Source organism: Sus scrofa, chromosome 15, assembly GCF_000003025.6.
Source record: "Sus scrofa isolate TJ Tabasco breed Duroc chromosome 15, Sscrofa11.1, whole genome shotgun sequence".
Lineage (NCBI taxonomy): Eukaryota > Metazoa > Chordata > Mammalia > Artiodactyla > Suidae > Sus > Sus scrofa.
In genome coordinates this window covers 37,879,710-37,899,645 of record NC_010457.5, presented here as the reverse complement: position 1 = coordinate 37,899,645, position 19,936 = coordinate 37,879,710, and the positions used below count along the sequence as shown (strand labels likewise).

Genomic DNA, 19,936 nt, shown 5'->3' with positions numbered 1-19,936 from the left:
CCACTGGAGGTTCCCACTGCAGTGTCCAGAGACCAGATGCCAGGAGGGCAGCAGGGCTGTGGGGTTTAGCGAAGAGCCGGAGCAATAGTGTCCATCCGTTCGTGGCTTCTGAGCCCAGGTAGGAGCCTCGTTGTGTTTCTGGAGTCCTTCCCTCCTGTGGGAAACAGCCCCATCAGCCTTCATGTCATTTACTTTGTTTCTTCATTTTTTCATTTATTTTTTTGTTTGCGTACATATGGGTCCATGGAGACAGGGTGAGAAAAAAAGGTGATGGGTATCATTCCTTCGATAAGAAAGCCTTAACAAGGCCATGTGACCTTAAAGCAAGATAAAAGTCAGAAGAAAGGAAAACTTCTCTCACTGACCTTCCTCAGCTGATTCGAAGCTGCCTCACTTCCAGCGGAATTTATCACTAAGGAACACAGCAGGATTTCAGGTTGGTTTGCTGAAAATTTGCTCTTCAGCTTATTCCCAGAGAAACAAGACAGTTGTAAATATATATACTGATGTGGCTTTAGGCAATGGGGTATGGATTCTTTAATTTTTTTTTTTTCAATTTAAGTGTTTTTTTCAATTTAAGTGTCTGTGTGTGTGCGCGTGTGTTTTTAAGCGAGGTTCATTTGGTTACAATACTAGATAATAATATTATCGTGTAGTACTTTACCAGGGCCCGTTGTAAGGTTGAGGAGCAGCAGAGAAAACGTATGTGTTCACCTCAAGAGGCCAGGTCTAATCTGTACTTTCTGCACCTAAGAACCAGACATTTCAACCCCCCACCCCCACCCCGCTTCTTCTCCAGCCACTCGGGATAAACCAGAACTAGACATGTCGCGGCTAAAGGCTCAGCAGAAATGCATCCTGCACTGGTCTCCGGCCGGAAGCTTCCCCGACTCTGGGCGGCGGGAGGGGAAGGGGCGGGGGCGCAGGAGGCAGACCTGCGGCTGGAGGCGCGGGCCGCAGGCCGGCGCGGAGGATGCACGCGGGGGTCCTGGGCCTCTCCACCCTGCTGCTGGCAGCCGAGCAGAGCGCGCGTGAGTGCTGGGCAGCCCGAGGCTGGGTTCCTGCCATGCTCACGCCTCCAAAACCCCAACCCACCCCGACGCCCGGGGACCCACAGACAATCCCTGCCATGGCGGCAGCCTGCTCGGGCACTGCGCGCCAATGCACGCCCGGGGCACTCCACCCGTCCAGTCCTTAGTGGATCCCCGCGAATACACGATCCTTCTGTGGATGCGTGATTCCCCTGAAGATGCATGTCCCGCCCCCCGCCTAGTGCATGCATGGTGCCCTCGCCCGGAATGAGACCCCCTCCCCGCAGATGCACTATCCTCCCCGTGCGTGATCCTCTCCTGGAATCTGGGCATGTGTATCCCTCCCTTCCTTCCTTCCAAAAAGGCCCCCGGGACTCAGCGGAGTTCTGCAGGTGTCCGAGGCGCTGAATGCGGGCCTAGCGCCCGGCTCTTCCCATTCCCCGGCCTGCCTGGGGGTCTCCTCGCGGGGGGGGGAGCCGCTAGGGGGCCAAGTTGGGGAGGGACGGGGCTCTGCTTCCGCGGAGGTCTGTAGGACTAGTTAGAAGGCGGCCGGCCGCGGCCAGCTGGGGACACCCTGGTCCTGCAGGGAGCGCGGTCCTGCCAGCCGAGGCGGAACGAGCGGGCAAAGCAGTTTAGCGCCTTTCCAGTTTGAACTTGTAACACTTTCGGTGCGGGAGCCGAAGCATCTGTTCACTTCCGGCCTCTGTAGACGCGTCTTCCTCCGCGGAGTCCCAGCAGATGGGGGGGGGGGGAGAAGGGGGGTTGTGACCAGATAGATTTAATATGGCCCCAACATCTAGACCCCCCTCCCCAAGTCTCTGCTCCCATCCCTTGCACGCACGCACTTGGGGACCCCAGCGGGCTCTGGCTTTAAACTTCACCTCTGTGAGGGACTTGCCACCCCCGTGTTGGCGGGGTCCCTTGTTTGAAATGCGGGTCCCCCAGGGGTGCCCCCGCCACGAGGTTTCAGAGGCGCAGAGAGGAGGCACCAGAGTGAATCTGCTCCAAAGACCTTGGATCCCGCGCCCCCACTGAGCAGGGCTAAAACAATTCAGGACCCCCAGAGCTCAACACCCCCTCCAGGTGGTCCCTCGAAATCTGGTCCTTCACTCCCTCAGCCAGGAATGGCCCGGGCCTCAGCATTCCTCAGACTGGGCATGCGGGGACTCCCCCAGGGGCTTTCTGTGCCTGGGGGCTCTGGTTTGCATTGTCTACCTGGGTGATTAGAGCAACGGACCCAGCCTGGGAACCAAGTAAAGGCTACCCAAGCCTGGCTCCTCTGTCCAGACCAGCAGGGTTCCTACTTGTACCTGGAGCAGTGCTTTCTTTGGGCTACAGTTCACAGCTTTATGTGCCCGTAAATCCATGTTAAACTCTAACACTGGAAAACCTAAGCAATAGTCATTAAAACAATTTCTGTGGGAGTTCCCGTCGTGGCGCAGTGGTTAACGACTCCGACTAGGAACCATGAGGTTGCCGGTTCGGTCCCTGCCCTTGCAGTGGGTTAAGGATCTGAAGCTGCTGTGAGCTGTGGTGTAGGTTGCAGATGCAACTTGGATCCTGCGTTGCTGTGGCTCTGGCGTAGGCGGGGGCTACAGCTCCAATTAGACCCCTAGCCTGAGAACCTCCATGTTCCGCGAAAGCCGCCCAAGAAATGGCAAAAAAAAAAAAAAAAAAAAAAAAAAAAAGAAACAATTACTGTGAATCCCCAGCACCTACTAGTCTACTAGTACTGGACTGAAGCACGCACCCACTTCTATTGTTGTTCATCAGGGAGGGCAAATCCTAAACTGGATTTGTCAGACTCTCCACTGTGAGACCCTATCCTACAGTCCTCAAAAATGAAATAAATGGGAGTTCTCCTTGTGGATCAGTGGTAGCCAACCCAATTAGTACTCATGAGGATGCAGGTTCCATCTCTGGCCTCTATGGGTGGGTCAAAGGATCCAGGCTTGCTGCAAGTCGTGGAGTAGGTCGCAGATAGGGCTCAGATCTGGCATTGCTGTGGCTGTGGCTTAGACCGACAGCTGTAGCTCTAATTTGACCCCTAGCTGGGGACTTCCATATGCTGTGGGTGCAGCCATGAAAAAAAGAAAGAAAGAAAGAAAGAAATGAAGCAGTGCCTAGAGAGGTTTAACATTTTTGTGTAAGTGCCAGGTGTTTTTTGTGCCTGCTGTCCTATGCCATCCAACAGTTCCTTTGTGGGACCATGGTGTCTGATCCTTTAGGAAGCTCTGGCACTTTCATTCAACCTCACAGCTGTCTAGCCTGCCTGCATGCTCTGCCTGTTCACCTCTGGTCTAGCAGACTACCCTGCTGATTGCAGGGACGCCGTGCTGACTGCCTCCCCAGGCTCCTCCACCTGCCCGCTAACCTCTGGTCCTTGCTTTCTCGTCCCCAGGCCTCTACACTGTGGTTTACTACTTCACCACAGGCCAGCTCCTGTGGGGGTGGCTGGTCCTTTCTGTGCTACTGCCTGGCTTCTTGGTCCAGGGCCTGAGCTATCTGTGGTTCTGTGAAGACGGACATCAAGGTCACTGCTTGCTGGTGCTGCACCTGCTACAGCTTGGCGTGTGGAAGCGGTAAGAATGGGCAGCCCATTTCACCTCTGAGGCATGATTTCCTGTGTGTAATAGGAGGATTCTTCTGCACATATGTATTCAGTCCTTGGGGTCATAAAGTGCAGGGCTGGGAGAATGTTCGAAGCCACCTCTTTGAACTTTTGAACTTTTGCTCTATTGTTGACCCCCTCACCTAGCCTGCACTTCCTTGAACATCAACAGGGGCTTCTTCCAAAAGGAGCTGTAATCCTTCAAAAACTTTTTCTTTATTTGGGCCAAATCCTGTTTGTTCTTGTTTCCTTTTTTTTTTTCAAGTGTTACTGAAGTATAGTTGATTTACAAGGTTGTGATAATTTCTGTTGTATAGAAAATCGATTCAGTCATGCAGATTTTTCTCCTTTTCAATTCGTTGATCAAACCTTTCCGGCCAAAGAAGGTGACTTTGTTAGGGCTGGACAGTGTGAACCTCTACTCCCTCACTCCAGGAAGGTGACACAGATTTGACCCAGCAGTGGAGGCAGCCCATTAACATTTGTGTTAAGCTTTTTTTGCAAAAAAGAAACCTTTTGGGTACGGGGCAGATGTTTCCCATAAAAAGGCAGCTTGGATGGGTTGAGTGCTCGGCAGCAGCTCGCTTGTGGTCCCCTGCTGCAGGAAGATGTCATCTTTCACCAGGGACACCTGGATACCTGGAGAGTTGGGAGAGGTTTCAGCTCTCAGCTGCCTCCTAATCCCCATAGAGTTTCCAGGAATTTTAAAAAGAGAGAAAATTGGGGAGTTCCCATTGTGGCTCAGTGGTAATGAACCCAACTAGTATCCATGAGGATGTGGGTTCAATGCCTCACTCAGCAGGTTGAGGGTCCATTTTTTTGTTTGTTTGTTTGTTTTGTTTTTTGTGGGGTTTTTTTGTCTTTTTTTTTTTTTTTTGCTATTTCCTGGGCCACTCCCACGGCATATGGAGGTTCCCAGGCTAGGGGTCTAATCGGAGCTGTAGCCACTGGCCTACACCAGAGCCACAGCAATGCAGGATCCGAGCCGCGTCTGCAACCTACACCATAGCTCACGGCAACGCCGGATCATTAACCCACTGAGCAAGGGCAGGGACCGAACCCGCAACCTCCTGATTCCTAGTCGGATTCGTTAACCACTGCGCCACAACGGGAACTCCTCCATTGTTGCCATGAGCTGTGGTGTAGGTTGCAGGCAAGGCTGGGATCTGGCATTGCCGTGGCTGTGGTGTAGGCTGGCAGCTGCAGTTCTGATTCAACCCCTAGCATGGGAACTCCCATATGCCTCTGGTGCGGCCCTAAAAAGCAAAAATAAATAAATAAATAAATAAATAAGCAGAAAATTGGGGTGGGGGTGTCAGGTGGGAAGCCCTGGCGCTCAGGAACATGGGCCAGAGGAGATGCCGAGGGTGGGGAGGAAGGCTGTCCAAAGAGTTGTTGCTCCTCTCCACTGGCTATTCTCAGTGGTCTTTGCCTTCAAGCTGTGCCCAGGGCTTTCCTTGGAGGAGCTGAAGTGAGTTTTCTGATTTCTCAGCTGAGTCCGAGCGGTGAATGAAGCTCAGGTTGGAGGAAGAGATGCAGGTCGGAGCTGGGATCCTGCATCTCTAAAGGTGCCAAAATCATCTTCAGCCACAGGAATTTGGCCTAAACCTGGGCCTTTGTGTTCCAGTGTGTGGTTCTTCTGGAAAGGACTCTGCCCAGTGGAAAGAAAGCAGAGGTGGCTTTTTCGTCAGACCCAGGAAGGAATGGAGCCTGACATGGGCACTGCCCTCATGCACAGACCCTTCTCTCCCCCAGCTCTGTAAGAAAACCATAAGGGCTTGGGTCTCTCCAGGGACCTCCTGGTACATTGCAGTCATCAAGTATGTGACCTCAAGGACAGACCACCTGTTGAAAACAAAGAATTGACTTTCCCCCAAGCAAACATTTCATAGCTCAAAAGAAGAGTCATGTCAGTGCCATTTGCCAGATCCTCAACCCACTGAGCAAGGCCAGGGATCAAACCTGCAACTTCATGGTTCTTAGTTGGATTTGTTTCCTCTGCACCAAGACGGGAAATCTTCTATATATCTTCTTATTTTACAAAGGAAATTAAGGTGACTATGTGTGTGTGAGTGTGTGTGTGTGTGTGTGTGTGTGTGTGTAACTTATAAAGACAAAAAAATGAAAAGAAAAGAAAAAAGTGAGAAAAGTCAAGAAACGGGAGGGAATGGGTGGAAGAGAAGATAACAGCAGAATTCACAATTACTCAAGACGAACCACAAATTTGGCTCTGAGTTTTATAACATTCATAAGAAGCTACATGAGAATTCCCGTTGTGGCTCAGTGGAAACAAATCTAAGAACCATGAGGTTTCGGGTTCAATCCCTGGTCTCACTCACTGGGTTAAGGATCCGGCGTTGCCATGAGCTGTGGTGTAGGTCGAAGAGGAGGCTCGGATCCCGAGTTGCTGTGGCTATGTTGTAGGCTGGCAGCTGCAGCTCTGATTCAACCCCTAGCTTGGGAACCTCCCTATGCTGAGGATGCGGCCTTAAAAAAGAAAAAAAAAAAAAAGAAGCTGCATGGTTTGTAATGTTTCTGTGATTTAAAACAAACAAATGGAAATCTACTTCCTTGGAAGAAAGCTTTGAAGGTTGAAGTAGAAAACAAGAAATCTGTTCCTCACCCTGCAATCAGAGTGTTGGGCTCTGATGAAGAAAACACTGGGTGATGGGGTGTCTTTAAGCAAATCTACAGTGTATTTTGCAAGACAGATTCCCAATCAGGGCCAGCAAAGAAACCTTTCAGCAAACTGCAGTGCAACTGAAGCGCCTGTAGGAGGAGCCAAAACAATTCTATCTGCACAATCCTAAATAGCATTTTCAAAAGGATCACTTTAAGTCACTTCATAACAGAATGCAGTAGAGGCTACTAACAGCAGAAAAACCAATAAAGCACAAACCTCATGAGGTAAAGTAACTTATAAAAAGTGTAAGGTGGAGTTCCCTCTGTGGTGCAGTAGATTAAGAATCCTACTGCAGCGGCTCTGGTCACTGCAGAGGTGCCTGTTCTACCCCCTACCTGGCACAGTGGTTTGAAGGATTTGATATTGCCACAACTGTGGCTTGGATTCAGTCCCTGGCCTGGGAACTTACATTGCCACAGGGTAGAGCCATAAAATAAATGCAAGGACTTAAAACATGAATTCCATTTTAAATTCCAAATAATACAAACTATATGAATGTTATTTCTCATTCTGTTCAAGAGAACCTGACATCAGTGACTGTAGTTTTTGGGGTTTTGTTTTTGTCTTTGTTTTTGTTTTTTAGGGCTGCACCCATGGCAGGAACTCCTAAAGTGTAAATATAAAAACAAAATAGAAAAAAAGTAACTGACTTTGTTTAAACAAGTCAGGAGTTCCCATCGTGGCACAGCAGAAACAAATCCAACTAGGAGCCATGAGGTTTCAGGTTCATTCCCTGGCCTCACTCAGTGGGTTAAGGATCCAGCATTGCTGTGAGCTGTGGTGTAGGTTGCAGACGCAGCTAGGATCTGGCATTGCTATGGCTGTGGTGTAGGCTGGCAGCTATAGTTCCAATTGGACCCCTAGCCTGGGAACCTCCATATGCTGGGGGTTCGGCATAAAAAGCCCTAAAAAGCCTATATATATATATATATATATATATATATATATATATTTACACTTTAATGCCATATGTTACCAACATTTTTTTAAAAAAACTTAAGCCTATAAATCCATTTGTAAACTCAGCATGAGATGATAGAATAATACCTAACTCATCTCATCTTTAGTCCATGTTTAGAAATTTTTCTTTAGTGGAAGCTAAAAGTTCTTAAAAGAAAAGTTGAGGTGAGCTTTAAGGACAGGTAAGCAAGCTTAACATAGATAGGTGTAGATTGAATATTTAAAAGTTTGTAAAATATAGCCCTATCAATAAAATATAGCCCTATCAATAAGCACAGGAAAAGATGCTTGACATCACTAACCATTAGGGAAAGGCAGATCAGAACCACAACGAAATATCACCTCACACCCATTCCAATGGCTACTATCAAAAAACTGAAAATGACAGGTATTGGCAAGGATGTGGAGAACTTGGAACACTTGTGCCCTGTTGATGGAAATGTAAAATGGCATAGCTACCATGGGAAGCAGCATGGTGGTTCCTTAAATATAGGTATATATAGAATTACCATATAATCCAGCAATTCCACTTTTTTTTTTTTTTTTTTTTTGTCTTTTTAGGGCCGCACCCACGGCATAGGGAGGTTCTCAGGCTAGGGGATGAATCAGAGCTGCAGCTGCCAGCCTTCACCAGAGCCACAGCAACGCAGGATCCGACCTGTGTCTGCAACCTACACCACAGCTGACGGCAACACCGGATCCTTAACCCACTGAGCAAGGCCATGACCAAACCCGTACCCTCATGGATACTAGTCAGGTTCGTTAACTGCTGTGCCACGATAGAAACTCCACTTTTTAAATTTTTTTAATTGTTTTTATTTTTTATGTTTTTCCCACTTCTGGGTACATAGCCAAACCAGTTGAAAACAAGATCTTGAAGAGCTATTTGGACACCCATGTTCATAGTGGCAATGCTCACAGTAGCCAAAACCTGAAGCAACCCAAGTGTCCATTGACAAATGAAGTGGATAAGCAAAATGTGGTTTATATTTCAAATGGAAAAAAAGAATGAAGTTCTGTAATATGCTCCAACATGGATGAATCTTGAGGACATGATGCACTAAGACAAATGCTATATGGTCCACCTACATGAGCTACTTAGAGGAACCAAAATCCTAGAGGCAGAATGGTGGTTGCCAGGGGCTGGGGGAGTTACTGTGAAATGGGGAGAGAGTGTCAGTTTTACAAGAGGAAGGAGTTATGGAGAAGGGTGGTGGTGATGGTTGCACAATATTATGGATTTTTGCTAATTGTTAATAATCTATTAAATACATTATTAAATTTAAATTATTAATGTCACTGAAGTGTACAAGCAAAATGGTGGGTTTTTCTGTTATGTGCATTTTACCACAGTTTTAAAAAGTTGAACAAAAGTACAGCCATAGCAGAAACCTCAACTGTTCACTATCTCAGCTTTCACATCACCAAAAAGACAGAGAGAAGTACCACTTATTCATCATCTTGTGGGCCTGTTTTAGACTGCTCTAGGTGAGATGGATAAGTATGGCTTTTTTTTTTTTTTTTTCCCTTGCCTTTTTTTTTTGCTATTTCTTTGGGCCGCTTCTGCGGCATATGGAGGTTCCCAGGCTAGGGGTCTAATCGGAGCTGTAGCCACCGGCCTACACCAGAGCCACAGCAACGCGGGATCCGAGCCGCGTCTGCAACCTACACCACAGCTCACTGCAACGCCGGATCGTTAACCCACTGAGCAAGGGCAGGGACGGAACCCGAAACCTCATGGTTCCTAGTCGGATTCGTTAACCACTGCGCCACAACGGGAACTCCAAAGTTTGGCTTTTTGTTTGAGCTCTTCACGAGCAAAGATTAGAACTTGCTGAGAAACATCATTCCTAAGACTAAGGCTATGCCACAGCATCATCAGATATGAGCCGCATCTGCAACTGACATGAGCCGCGTTGCTCATGACAACGCCAGATCCTTTTTTTTTTTTTTTTTGGTCTTTTGTTGTTGTTGTTGTTGTTGTTGCTATTTCTTGGGCCGCTCCCTCGGCATATGGAGGTCCCCAGGCTAGGGGTCCAATCGGAGCTGTAGCCACCGGCCTACGCCAGAGGCACAGCAACGCAGGATCCGAGCTGCGTCTGCAACCTACACCACAGCTCACGGCAACGCCGGATCGTTAACCCACTGAGCAAGGCCAGGGATGGAACCCGCATCCTCATGGATACTAGTAAAGTTCATAACATGGTGAGCACAAAGGGAGTTCCTCGACACACTTTTCTTCCTACTTAAAACTTACAACCAAATCCTGGCTTCTGGAGAAGGTCTTTCAATTCATCTGCCCTGTCTGCAGTCTCCAGCAGGTGAAGCAGCCCAATAAGGATGCATGTGGAGTGAACGGAGGCAGCTGGGAGGGAAGGAAGGGGACTGGCTTGTCCCCAGAATGGAGAATTCAAGGCCAAAAGGGCAGCTACAGTGTTTGGCTTCATATGCTTTTTCTTAACAGTGTGTTTGGGTCAGAGATCACAGCTTCAAAGACTCAGTAAGAAATCTATTCACTCCAGGATTCCAGATCCTGAAAAAGGAGAACTATTTTTCTTAAGCATCTTTCCTGGGCCCTGAGTACCGTGAATAAAGCCATTTCAAAGAGGACCCCTTTCTGCTCTGGCCATAGAAGTGTTGGCTGCGGATCAGAGGGAGGAGTCATTTCGGGGGACTTGAAAGGTGCACCCAGTGCTGATTCAGGAGTTAGTAAATGAAAGTGACTTTCAGTTTTTCTTACCTTGAACAGAAGTCCAAAGTCCCCTGGGGACCTGGCAGGCCCTCCTGCCCCTGCTGCAGGCAGGTGCAAGGTCACCTTATTCCTGCTCATGGGCGGGGGAGGGGGAATGGCTGTGAAAATCCAAAGGCCCCACAGCCCGAGTGTGCTTGGGGAGTGGTTCATGCAGACCCTGCAGGTGGCAACTTGGATGGCTTTCATAAGATAGGGGTTTCAGGAAAGGTTTCTCGGGTGGGTTTAGGGGGCATAGAATGAAGAAGGAACATTTCCCAATTTCTTTCTCTTGCATTGACTCCTTTTCCTGGATGTGAGGAAGGTGGCCCTGCCTGGAGGGGCTGGTGTGTCCCTGTGGCTGGGGCAGCCCTGTCTTGCAGACCCCATGCTAATGTCCTCCCCTTCCTGCTGTGTAGCCAAAGTGGATTCATTCCCATCCTGGGAGGCCCAGGGGTGGGGAAGGTGATTCAGAGTTAGCTCCAAACTTTGCAGGGCTCAGCAAACCTGGCTGGTCCAGGCTGCTACCTGTGGGCAGATGGTGATCTGCTCACCAGGCCTCGTGGGGCAGGGTGACCTGCCGCAGCACTGGGATCAGAAATGCCATCTTGGAGTTCCCATTGTGGCTCAGTGGTAATGAACCCAACTGGTATCCATGAGGAAGCAGGTTCGATCCCTGTCCTCAATCAGTGGGTTAAGGATCCAGCATTGCTGTGAGCTGTGGTGTAGGTGGCAAACACAGCTTGGATCCTGCGTTTCTGTGGCTGTGGTGTAGGCCAGCAACTGTAGCTCTGATTTGACCTCTAGCTTGGGAACCTCCATATGCTGTGGGTGCAGCCCTAAAAAGACAAAAAAAAAAAAAAAAAAAAAAAAAAAAGTGCCATCTTCAGCCCAGCGTCGGAGCTCAAGGACAACTCTGTGTAGATGAAATAGGATAATCTTTACGATTTCTAAATGATAAGCCAGAAAAGGGGATCCCGTTTAAGCTGCCAAAGTGTGGTTCTGAGCCTTGGCACCCTTGCTCTGCAGGCACTGGGATACCGCCACCACTGGTCTGAGGCGGGCAGGGGTGGCCACATGCCCAGGCCAGCTGCTGCTGCAGGAGGCTGACCTATCGGCTCTGCGCCTCTTGGAAGCCCTGCTCCAGGTCGGGCCCCATCTGTTGCTTCAAACATATGTCTTCCTCGCCTCGGACTTCACTGATGTCGTGCCAGGTAAGAAAGACGCCCCATTGCCTGCAGAGTGTCCAACTTCTCCAGCGCGCAGAAATAAATGCCTTATTTAGCAAAAACCCCAAATGTAAGATTTCCCCTGTTTGAGAGAATTAGGGTAGCCCAAGCTCACTGGGATACACAAGACGAGGGTTAAGATGGGCTTTTGTTTGAGCCGAGCGTTGGCTTCCTTAGAGGGGGTCAGTCCATGAGACAGAAATTGCAGAGGGACAGGTGACCTTGAAAGTGCCTTGGGAAGGCCCCACAAGCTGCATCTTTTGAGACCCAGGTGTCTGTCTTTCACGGGATTAACTCAGTGTAGCCAGAGTCTCATCCCTTGTGGGCCATGGAAACAGAACTCAGGTCCCCAGCAAACGTGTGTGTGTCCAGCTGGCACTCTCTCAGGGCACAGGCTCTCCTCAGGTCTGACATTGTTAGATGTTCTGGTTTTACTTCTCCGATTAAACTTCCTTTATGTGGGTTGAGCAGCAAAGCATGCTTGGGATGGAATACCATGCTGGGAACCTTTAGGATCTGCCTCATCATAAACCAGAGGGCTCAAGGAGCAGTGATTCGGACACTTAAAGGGCAGACACCCAGAGCCTAGCTCCTCTGCATTATGAGGAGGAAACCTCTCGCGCTCCACCTCTCTTCTCCTAACAGAGCTAGATGTGCATGATTGCACAGCAGTGATGGTGCCCTCTGCCAGGTCAGGTCTTGTGAAGGGGTCAGATGTCCTGTAAATGCTGGTGTTGTCCCCTTCCTTTGCAGGTGTGAGTGCCCTGTGCTCCTGGTCCGCACTGTCCTGGGCCCTGGTGTGCTATGCTTGTTTCATGGGCTCCCTAAAGCTGGGTCACCTGGCTGCACCCTGGACGGCCCTCAGCTGCCAGCAGCTCTGGAGGATGGGCATGGTGGGAGCCCGCGTCCTGAGCCTGGCGCTATTCTTCAAAGCTTACCACGTCTGGGTTTTGGTTGTTGGAGGTAAGCTGAACTTAGTTCTGAACATTTGTTGCTGCATAACAAGCCACCCCAGAAACTGATGCCTAAAAAGAACCACTTACGATCAACAACCCCGGTTCTGAGGGCTGACTGGGCTCTGTTGGGGGGAATCCTGTCTGCAGGGGCATCCCGCCATTGCAGTCGGTTGGCAGGCAGGTGTCTGGATTCATAGGGAGGCCCCTCTGGGTTGACCTCCATACATCTGGACCCCAGGGCTCTTCCACCCTTTCTCCTCAGCCAAGTCATGTGGATTTGGACATGGCAGCTGCGAATTCCTAGAGAAAAGAGGTAGAACCTGCCAGTCCTCTTAAAACGGATCCAGAACTGGCTGAGCATATCTTCTGCTCTACTCTGCCTGGCAGAGCAGTCTTGGCCAGTCCAGCTTCGAGAATGTGGAGGAATGGACTCAAACCCAAGAGCATCCACGGAGGGCAGGATGTATGGAGGCTGTCTTTGGGGATGGGCTCCTGTAGCCTAAGCTGGCCCAGCCCTCAAATATGGGCCAAGACCAGAGCACAGCGTCAGCCATGAGGGCTCCATGTTCTGTATTATTTGACCTCCTTAGTAAAACTGTCACTCAGGAGGTAGGCACAGGGTCCCACGTGCTCAGACCCAATACAGAAATATATGGTGCATGCTGGGCCCTTGCTCACGGCTTCCAAAAGCCCTCCATTTTATTCAAATGCTGAATCTTGGCCATTTTCTCTGCTTCAAACAGGACATCACCACTGAGCCCAAACCCTTCGTCAGACCTCAGTCTAGCTACACCAGATTTGACCAGTGGTGACAGGGAACCTGCATGAAATACAGGAGGCCTAGAGGGGCCTGCATATCCGGAATCTCTTCTGGTCATCAGGAAATAGCCCTACCAGAAGGAACCCTTGTTTACAGAGAACCAGAGGTGCTGAGAGATGTTTAGACTTGAGCCTGGAGCAAGAATTAACACACTTACTGGCAGAAAGGAGAAATGTTTGAAAGAAATTGCGTTCCTAAAGAGATTTTAGCTATTTATTTATTTATTTCTTGGCTGCTGCATATGGAAGTTCCCTGGCCAAGGATTGAACCTGCACAACATCAGTGACCTAAGCCCCAGCAGTGGCAACACCAGATCCTTAACTTTCATGATTAACTTCTTAGAGTTCATTTAAAAAAAAATTTAGTTCCAACTCCAGTATGATATTATTACTCTTAAAATATAGGAACAAATATTGTAGCTGGACCACATAAAGATCTTTCCTTTGGATATGGAGGTTTTTAGCTCTTAAGAGTAGTGATTAGTGGGCAGGCAGTATTATAACTGCCTCCTGAAACACTTTCTTGAATTAAAAGGACATAAGTACATAATATGTGGTAAGTGTTATGGAAGCTAGCCTTTGTTTTCACATCCCCAAATTAGGTGGGCTACCCTTTATGAGGATGAAATAAGAGAAGTAAGTGTTGGAGCAAAAGTAGAAAGTGTTGGAGTTCCCACTGTGGTGCAGTGGGGTCGGTGACATCTCTGCAGTGCTAAGATGCAGATTTGATCCCCAGCCCGGCACAGTTGGTTAAGGATCCAACGTTGGCACAGCTGCCGTGTAGGTCACAACCATGGCCCAGATCTAATATGTGGAACTCCATATGCCGCAGGGTGGCCAAAAAAGAAAAAAAAAAGTAGAAAGTGTTGGTTTTCTGTGTCCCTTGAATCTCTTCTGGGTTTTCACTTGGCCTCTTGGTTGCAATCAGAAGCAAGAGAAGGGTTTTAGGCCCTGATTCCCACATCCTTGCCCCCCACCTCAGCTAGTGCCCCGCTGTGGAGCCTGACTTCCCAGGCTACTCTCTCCAGGTGCCCACTGGCTGGTGATGACGTTCTGGCTCGTGGCTCAGCAGAGTGACATTGTGGACAGCACCTGCCACTGGAGGCTGTTCAACCTGCTCGTGGGGGCCGTGTACATCCTCTGCTACCTCAACTTCTGGGACAGCCCTTCCAGAACCAGGATGGCCACCTTCTATACGGCAAGTGCTGATGGCAGTTTTCTTTAATCCCACCTCCCACTGTCTACATAGTGTGTGCACCTATGCACTTGTGCTTGAGTGTCTATCAAGAAGGAATGGTTTAGTTTGAGGAAAAATTCTAAAAGGAATTATAGTCTTGAACAGAGACAGTGGGCTCTGAAAATAGTAGCCTGATGTCCATTTCCTCCGACGTGGTTACCATAGTGTTGGGGCACATTTGGCAATGCTTTTCAGTCACTCTCTACGTCGGCCCATCTGATAAATATAATCATAGTTCTTTTCTAGGTCATATACACGATGTCAATTATTGAGTGACAGCCATGGTCCTACAGAGTGTGAGAAACACAAAGCTGACATAATGCCTATCTGCAGGCTGCTTCTAGTCCGGCAGAGGGGATAAGGTTGTACCCAAATAACCAGAGAAAAAGCGTCTGAATCTCACAGGAGCATGGCTTCCTGCTGGGATGACCAGGGACATATGACGAGAAGGGGGAGGTTGAGCTGCATCATAAACAGCAAAGGAGAGAGGATTAGCTGCAGGCTTCAGAGCGTGGGTTCTGGAATCAGACAGGCTTATGTGGGACCCTGGCTCTGCCACTAACTGTCACCAAATGATGTGGCCCAGAATTTAAACTCTCTGGACCTACTTTTTCATCAGCACATGGGGACATGGCCTCCCACCTATCTGTCCATGTGACAATGATGTCACATTGTTACCTACTTTTCAGGGTCTCTGTGAAGATTAAATAAAATCGTAAACAACTTGGGATGAAATAACCAACAAATAGTGGCCACTCCTAATACTAGAAGTTGAAGCAGCTTTCAGGGCACAGGCGTCCAGGATGGACTCCAGGCAAACAGAAGACCCCTGAGACGCAGCTCCTTCCAGGAGCAGGTGGGTGGCGTGGTCACCTCCTGGTTTTAGTTTCCTAGCCTGGGAACTTCCATAAGCCAATTTAAGGAATAGAGAGAGAACACCTCCAAGTTCTGCTGACTTGGGGCTGATGGGCAGTGGCATTAGGACAGAAATAATGCCTGCTGAGCCCTTGAAACACAGTTGCCCAAAGCCTAAAGCATGGGGAGGTGGGACCACGTGACCCTCATCAGGGCTGGTGATTCTTTTATCTCACAGATTATGCTTCTTGAGAACATGATCCTCGTGCTGCTGGCCACAGACTTTCTCCAGGGGGTGTCATGGACTAGCATGTGGACCGCAGCCGGGGTCTTGACCGGATTTCTGATCGGTAAGACCTGATTTGCCTTCCCAGTCCCTCCCCACCCAATCCCAACTTGCTTCTTTACAACGAACTCACTCCAAGATAGGAAACCCTGCTCAGAAGCACTTGGCTGGGAACACTCAGGGAGCCCCCTACACTGTAGGTGACCTGAGACAGTCAGCCTTCGCCCGCCTTGCTTGGCAGGTAAAGCAAGGACTGCCTGATGGGCAGGGTCAAGACAGGGGACAAGATGGGCAGGGCTAAGGCTGGGGTCAAGAACACGACCTCCCCCTCCTTTCCCACTGCAGCATCTAGGCTGTGGTGCAGTGGGGAGCAGGAAGAGCAGGATCTTCCTGACCCCACACACGTGCTGTATGTCGACAAGAACCCCTGAGAGGGGGCCGAATGTCCCCAACCTAGAGTGAGACACAGGGGAAGTTAAGTGACAGCACAGGGCCCAAGGCAGAGACAGGATTCACAGCCACTTTAGTCAGGGGTCTAGCACAGGACCTGGCGGTTTTAGATATTCAGTTATGTTCCATGACGAGTGAGTGACTCCAGGGTCCATGCTGTGCCTGCTGCCATGTTAACCTGGCTCAACAGCTCAGTGTGAGCTCCTCACCAGAGCTGACAACTGGCTCTCCTGCCCAGCTCACACAGGCTCAGCAGCATCTGGGTCTGCAGGCCTCTACTAGAACCTCCAGGACAGCCGCCCAGATACCTCACGCTGGTCCTTGTGCTTCTAAAACACAGTCCAGTGCAGAGGTTCCCCTCCTGTTTGCAACAATTCAGGGCTCCTGCCCTTGCTCCAAAGCCTGCCCTCTGTCGCCCACATCCTGGAGGAGGTGCCTGGAAGTGGGGGCACCACGGGACAGCCCTGGCCCCTCTCGCAGAGGGCTGGGAGTCAGCACTAAGGTCCTTTTACTGGTCAGCAGCCAGGGGCTGGACTGGCCTTGGTGGGCAGCCCTGACCAGGGAGAGGAAGTGCCCTGGTGTTGCCATCATGTGGGGAGAAGAGATGGTTCCAGGGATGGAGTGGGTATAGACACACGGTCTTAAAACAAGTATTTGAGCATCACGAGCTACCTGGGCAGCAAGCTCCACTCCCTACCTGAGATCAGGAGCCACAGCCCAGGTGGCTCATGGTAAAAGAAGGGTGACAGTCCCTCCTTCATGCTGACCATGAGAACTCAGAACAGTGTGCATTAATGGCCCCAGCTGGGGCCCCTGTGGAGACAACACTTGGTCACATCCATAGGAATTGTCTCCACACCCCTGAAGACACTCTGGGAGGATGAGGGGATGTCTGCTAGGTCCCTTCCAGCCCTGTGCCTGTGACTTCCTGGCCCCTCCAACGTCCCCCGCCTATGTCAGGGTTCACGCTGTTTATAATGAGCGCCCTGAAAGCAGGCACTTGGTCCAGTACAACAGGAAACTGGAAATAACGTGGGAGGATTACTGGAACGCTCTGTTAAATAAATTATTGCCGTAGTCAACACTTCTGATCAAAATAAACTAACCTGACAACAATGTGATTAAGATGTTTATGCACAAAGGAAGTATTGTTGCTGCTCATGGAAATTCCTTGATATGGGGGTTTTGAAGGGTATGTTTAACCTCTGCTTGGGTCTTGTTTTTGAAATGGTTCCTTACCCCTACCTCCCCTCACTTTGGAATCCATCAACTGTTTTGTGGATGGTTGAATTCTGAGTATTTGACCCAGTTTTCTGCAAGTAAGATGAGTGTTTCTACCAAATCTCTCTGTGTCACACACACACACACACACACGCGTGCACACACACATACATCTAGAATACTCAGTTGGAACTTCCTTCAAAGAAGAAGGCCTAGACTCCAAAGGATTTAAACTTTGTTCTTAAGTTTTCAAGTTTAGAAACATTTTCAGCTTATGGAGCTAGAACTTACTTAAATTCCCCCCAGAAATTCCCGCTGCAGCTCAACAGTAACTAACTTGGCTAGTATCCATGAAGATGCAGGTTCGATCCCTGGCATCACTCAGTGGGTTAAGGATCCAGCATTGCCATGAGCTGTGGTGTAGGTCATGGCTCAGATCCCAAGTTGCTATAGCTGTGGTGTAGGCCAGCAGCTGCAGCTCTGATTAGACCCCTAGCCTGGAAACTTCCATATGCTATGGGTGTGGCTCTAAAAGGACCAAAAAAAAAAAAAAAAAATTCCCCCCAGATAATCCAGTTCTGATGCTCCAACAAGAGTCCCATTTTGAATCCCAGATTACATTCCTCTACTCAAAATTCCAGAACCTGGAATTCTGCAAACCACAAGGAGGACACAGGACTTCAAAGACCATAACTTTGGGCTCTTTTTCTTATTTTTCAGGCAGTATCTCACTGGTCATTTACTACAGCCTGCTACATCCTAAATCTGCAGACATCTGGCAGGGCTTTGTGAAGAAATCCAGCAGCATTGCAGGGGGTGATAAAGTGGTAGGAGACCCTTCTCCAAGGGCCCAGGGTCCAGCTGGGAGGAGGCCAGAGAGCTTGGGCATGTTTCCAGAAGAAAGTTATGAGATGACAAGTCTGGGGAAGCCCCCCAGCCCACAGTGGGGTCTCCCAGAGGCTGAGCAGGAAAGCCAGATGGCCAGGGAGGACTCTTTCTTCAGTCACCACCACTGGCTCTTGTTGAAGCTTGCCCTAAAAACGGGAAATGTGTCTAAGATCCAGGCAGTCTTGGGAGAAGGCAACCCTGGCAGCTTTGGTTCCCCTGCATGGGGATTGAACCAGCACTGCAACCAGCAGGGGAAGCCCCCGTTTTCCCAGCAAGAGCACCCATTGTCACCCCAGGACACCCTAACCTTAGAGAAAGGCTCTGAGTTTCATGTTGTCCCCAAAGCAGAGGCTGACCCATTGGAAACCTCAAGTTACAACTCTTTTACCAGCGATAATCCTGACAAAGCTCCTGCCCAGAAGGCATCAGCTACATGGCAGGAGGGCAACCCTGAGGGAGGAGCCAGGGATGCTTCTGGGGTGCAGAGGAGGGGTGGAGGGGGAACATCAGAGGGCTCCACTCTGTACTTCAGTGCCACTGCTGAAGGGGCCACTTCCTCAAACGAAGAAGGCAGAGAGGGACCTCTGCACAAGTCCCACTCTGGGAGCACATTGGGAAAGGGCCGCCCCGCCCAGCCTCCCTCCCCTCTGCCGGCCACTAAGCCCTTTCCCGTCACCATGGCCAACATCAGCCCCATCTTAGGCCCTGGCCCAGGTAGAAGCTTCTACCCCAGTGGCCGAGCCCTGGGTGGCTCACAGCCTGCAGAGCAGCAGGGGTCCATGGGGGACCGGGGCCATCCTCCCACTGCTGGCACACGGACATCACTGCCGAAGGTGAGCCTGAGGCCAGCCGACGAGCCATGCCTCACATCCACCCCCAAGTCGGAGTCCACCCGCAGGGACTGCAGCTGGCGGGAAAGGCTGAAGACCGAGACAAGCTTCTTCATCTGACCACGGTCATGTGGAATAAAACCACCAGGCAGAGCACCAAGCTGGTCATTGATGTCAGGATAGGAGAAATCCCACTTCTGACAACTGCACCCCCTGCTGACCTCTATCTGCACAGCTGAAAAATGAGGGAACCAGATTATGTTATTTCTAGACTCCCCTGCAAACACTGTGTGCCATACATATGCATAGGAGTCATTCTCCAATATAGGGTGGGAAGTGCAGTTAAGACTTCCAACCAAAACTGACTGCTTCTGTTTACAAACCAGGTTTTTTTTTTTTCCTCTCCCTGTGGTTTTTAGGAAACTCAAAAGTAAATAAAAGTCCTATTTTGTCCTGGATTCTTGTGACGGCTAGCTTCTCCTGACACTGATTATTAATATCTCCTTTCAAAAATGTATTTTGGAGTTCTTGTTGTGACTCAGCAAGTTAAGAACCCAACATAGTATCTATGAAGATGCAGGTTCCATCCCTGGCCTTGCTCAGTGGGTTAAAGATTGGGTGTTGCTGCAAGCTGCAGCGTAGAGCACAGATGTGGCTCAGACCTGCTGTGGCATAGGCCTGCAGCTGCAGCTCCAATTAGACCTCTGTCTGGCCCAGTAACTTCCATATGATGCAGGTGCAGCTGTAAAAAGGAAAAAAAATAGTGTTTTAATTGCATTATTTTTTGAAATCTGGCAAGATAATGCAAGCCCTTTTTGGAAGTGGATGAGAAATGTGTGCTTATAATCATCAACCTAACCAAAAATGCATGTGTCATTCTGAGGTTCCCTTATCTCTTTGGCAGAACTTACATTATATTTTTCTTTTTTTTTTTTTTCCTTTTTTTTCTTTTTTCTTTTTGTAATGGCCGCACCCAGGCTAGGGGTCAAATGAGAGCTGTAGCTGCCAGCCTACACCACAGCCACAGCAACACTGGATCCAAGCTGCATCTGTGACATACACCATAACTCACCACAATGCCAGATTCTTAACCCACTGAGAGAGGCCAGGGATTGAACCTGCATCTTCATGGATGCTAGTCGGATTCATTTC

The 19,936-nt window shown here is 49.5% G+C and overlaps 1 protein-coding gene across 1 annotated transcript; it reads left to right on the top strand.

Moving 5' to 3' along the window:
- XKR5 (XK related 5) lies at window positions 909-19,240 on the top strand. The gene is made up of 7 exons (XM_003133316.6): window positions 909-1,031; window positions 3,433-3,613; window positions 11,043-11,227; window positions 11,996-12,205; window positions 14,046-14,215; window positions 15,348-15,459; window positions 17,787-19,240. Exons 1-7 carry the CDS (start codon window positions 974-976, stop codon window positions 18,902-18,904), a joined length of 2,034 nt encoding a protein of 677 aa, XP_003133364.3. The 5' UTR covers window positions 909-973; the 3' UTR covers window positions 18,905-19,240.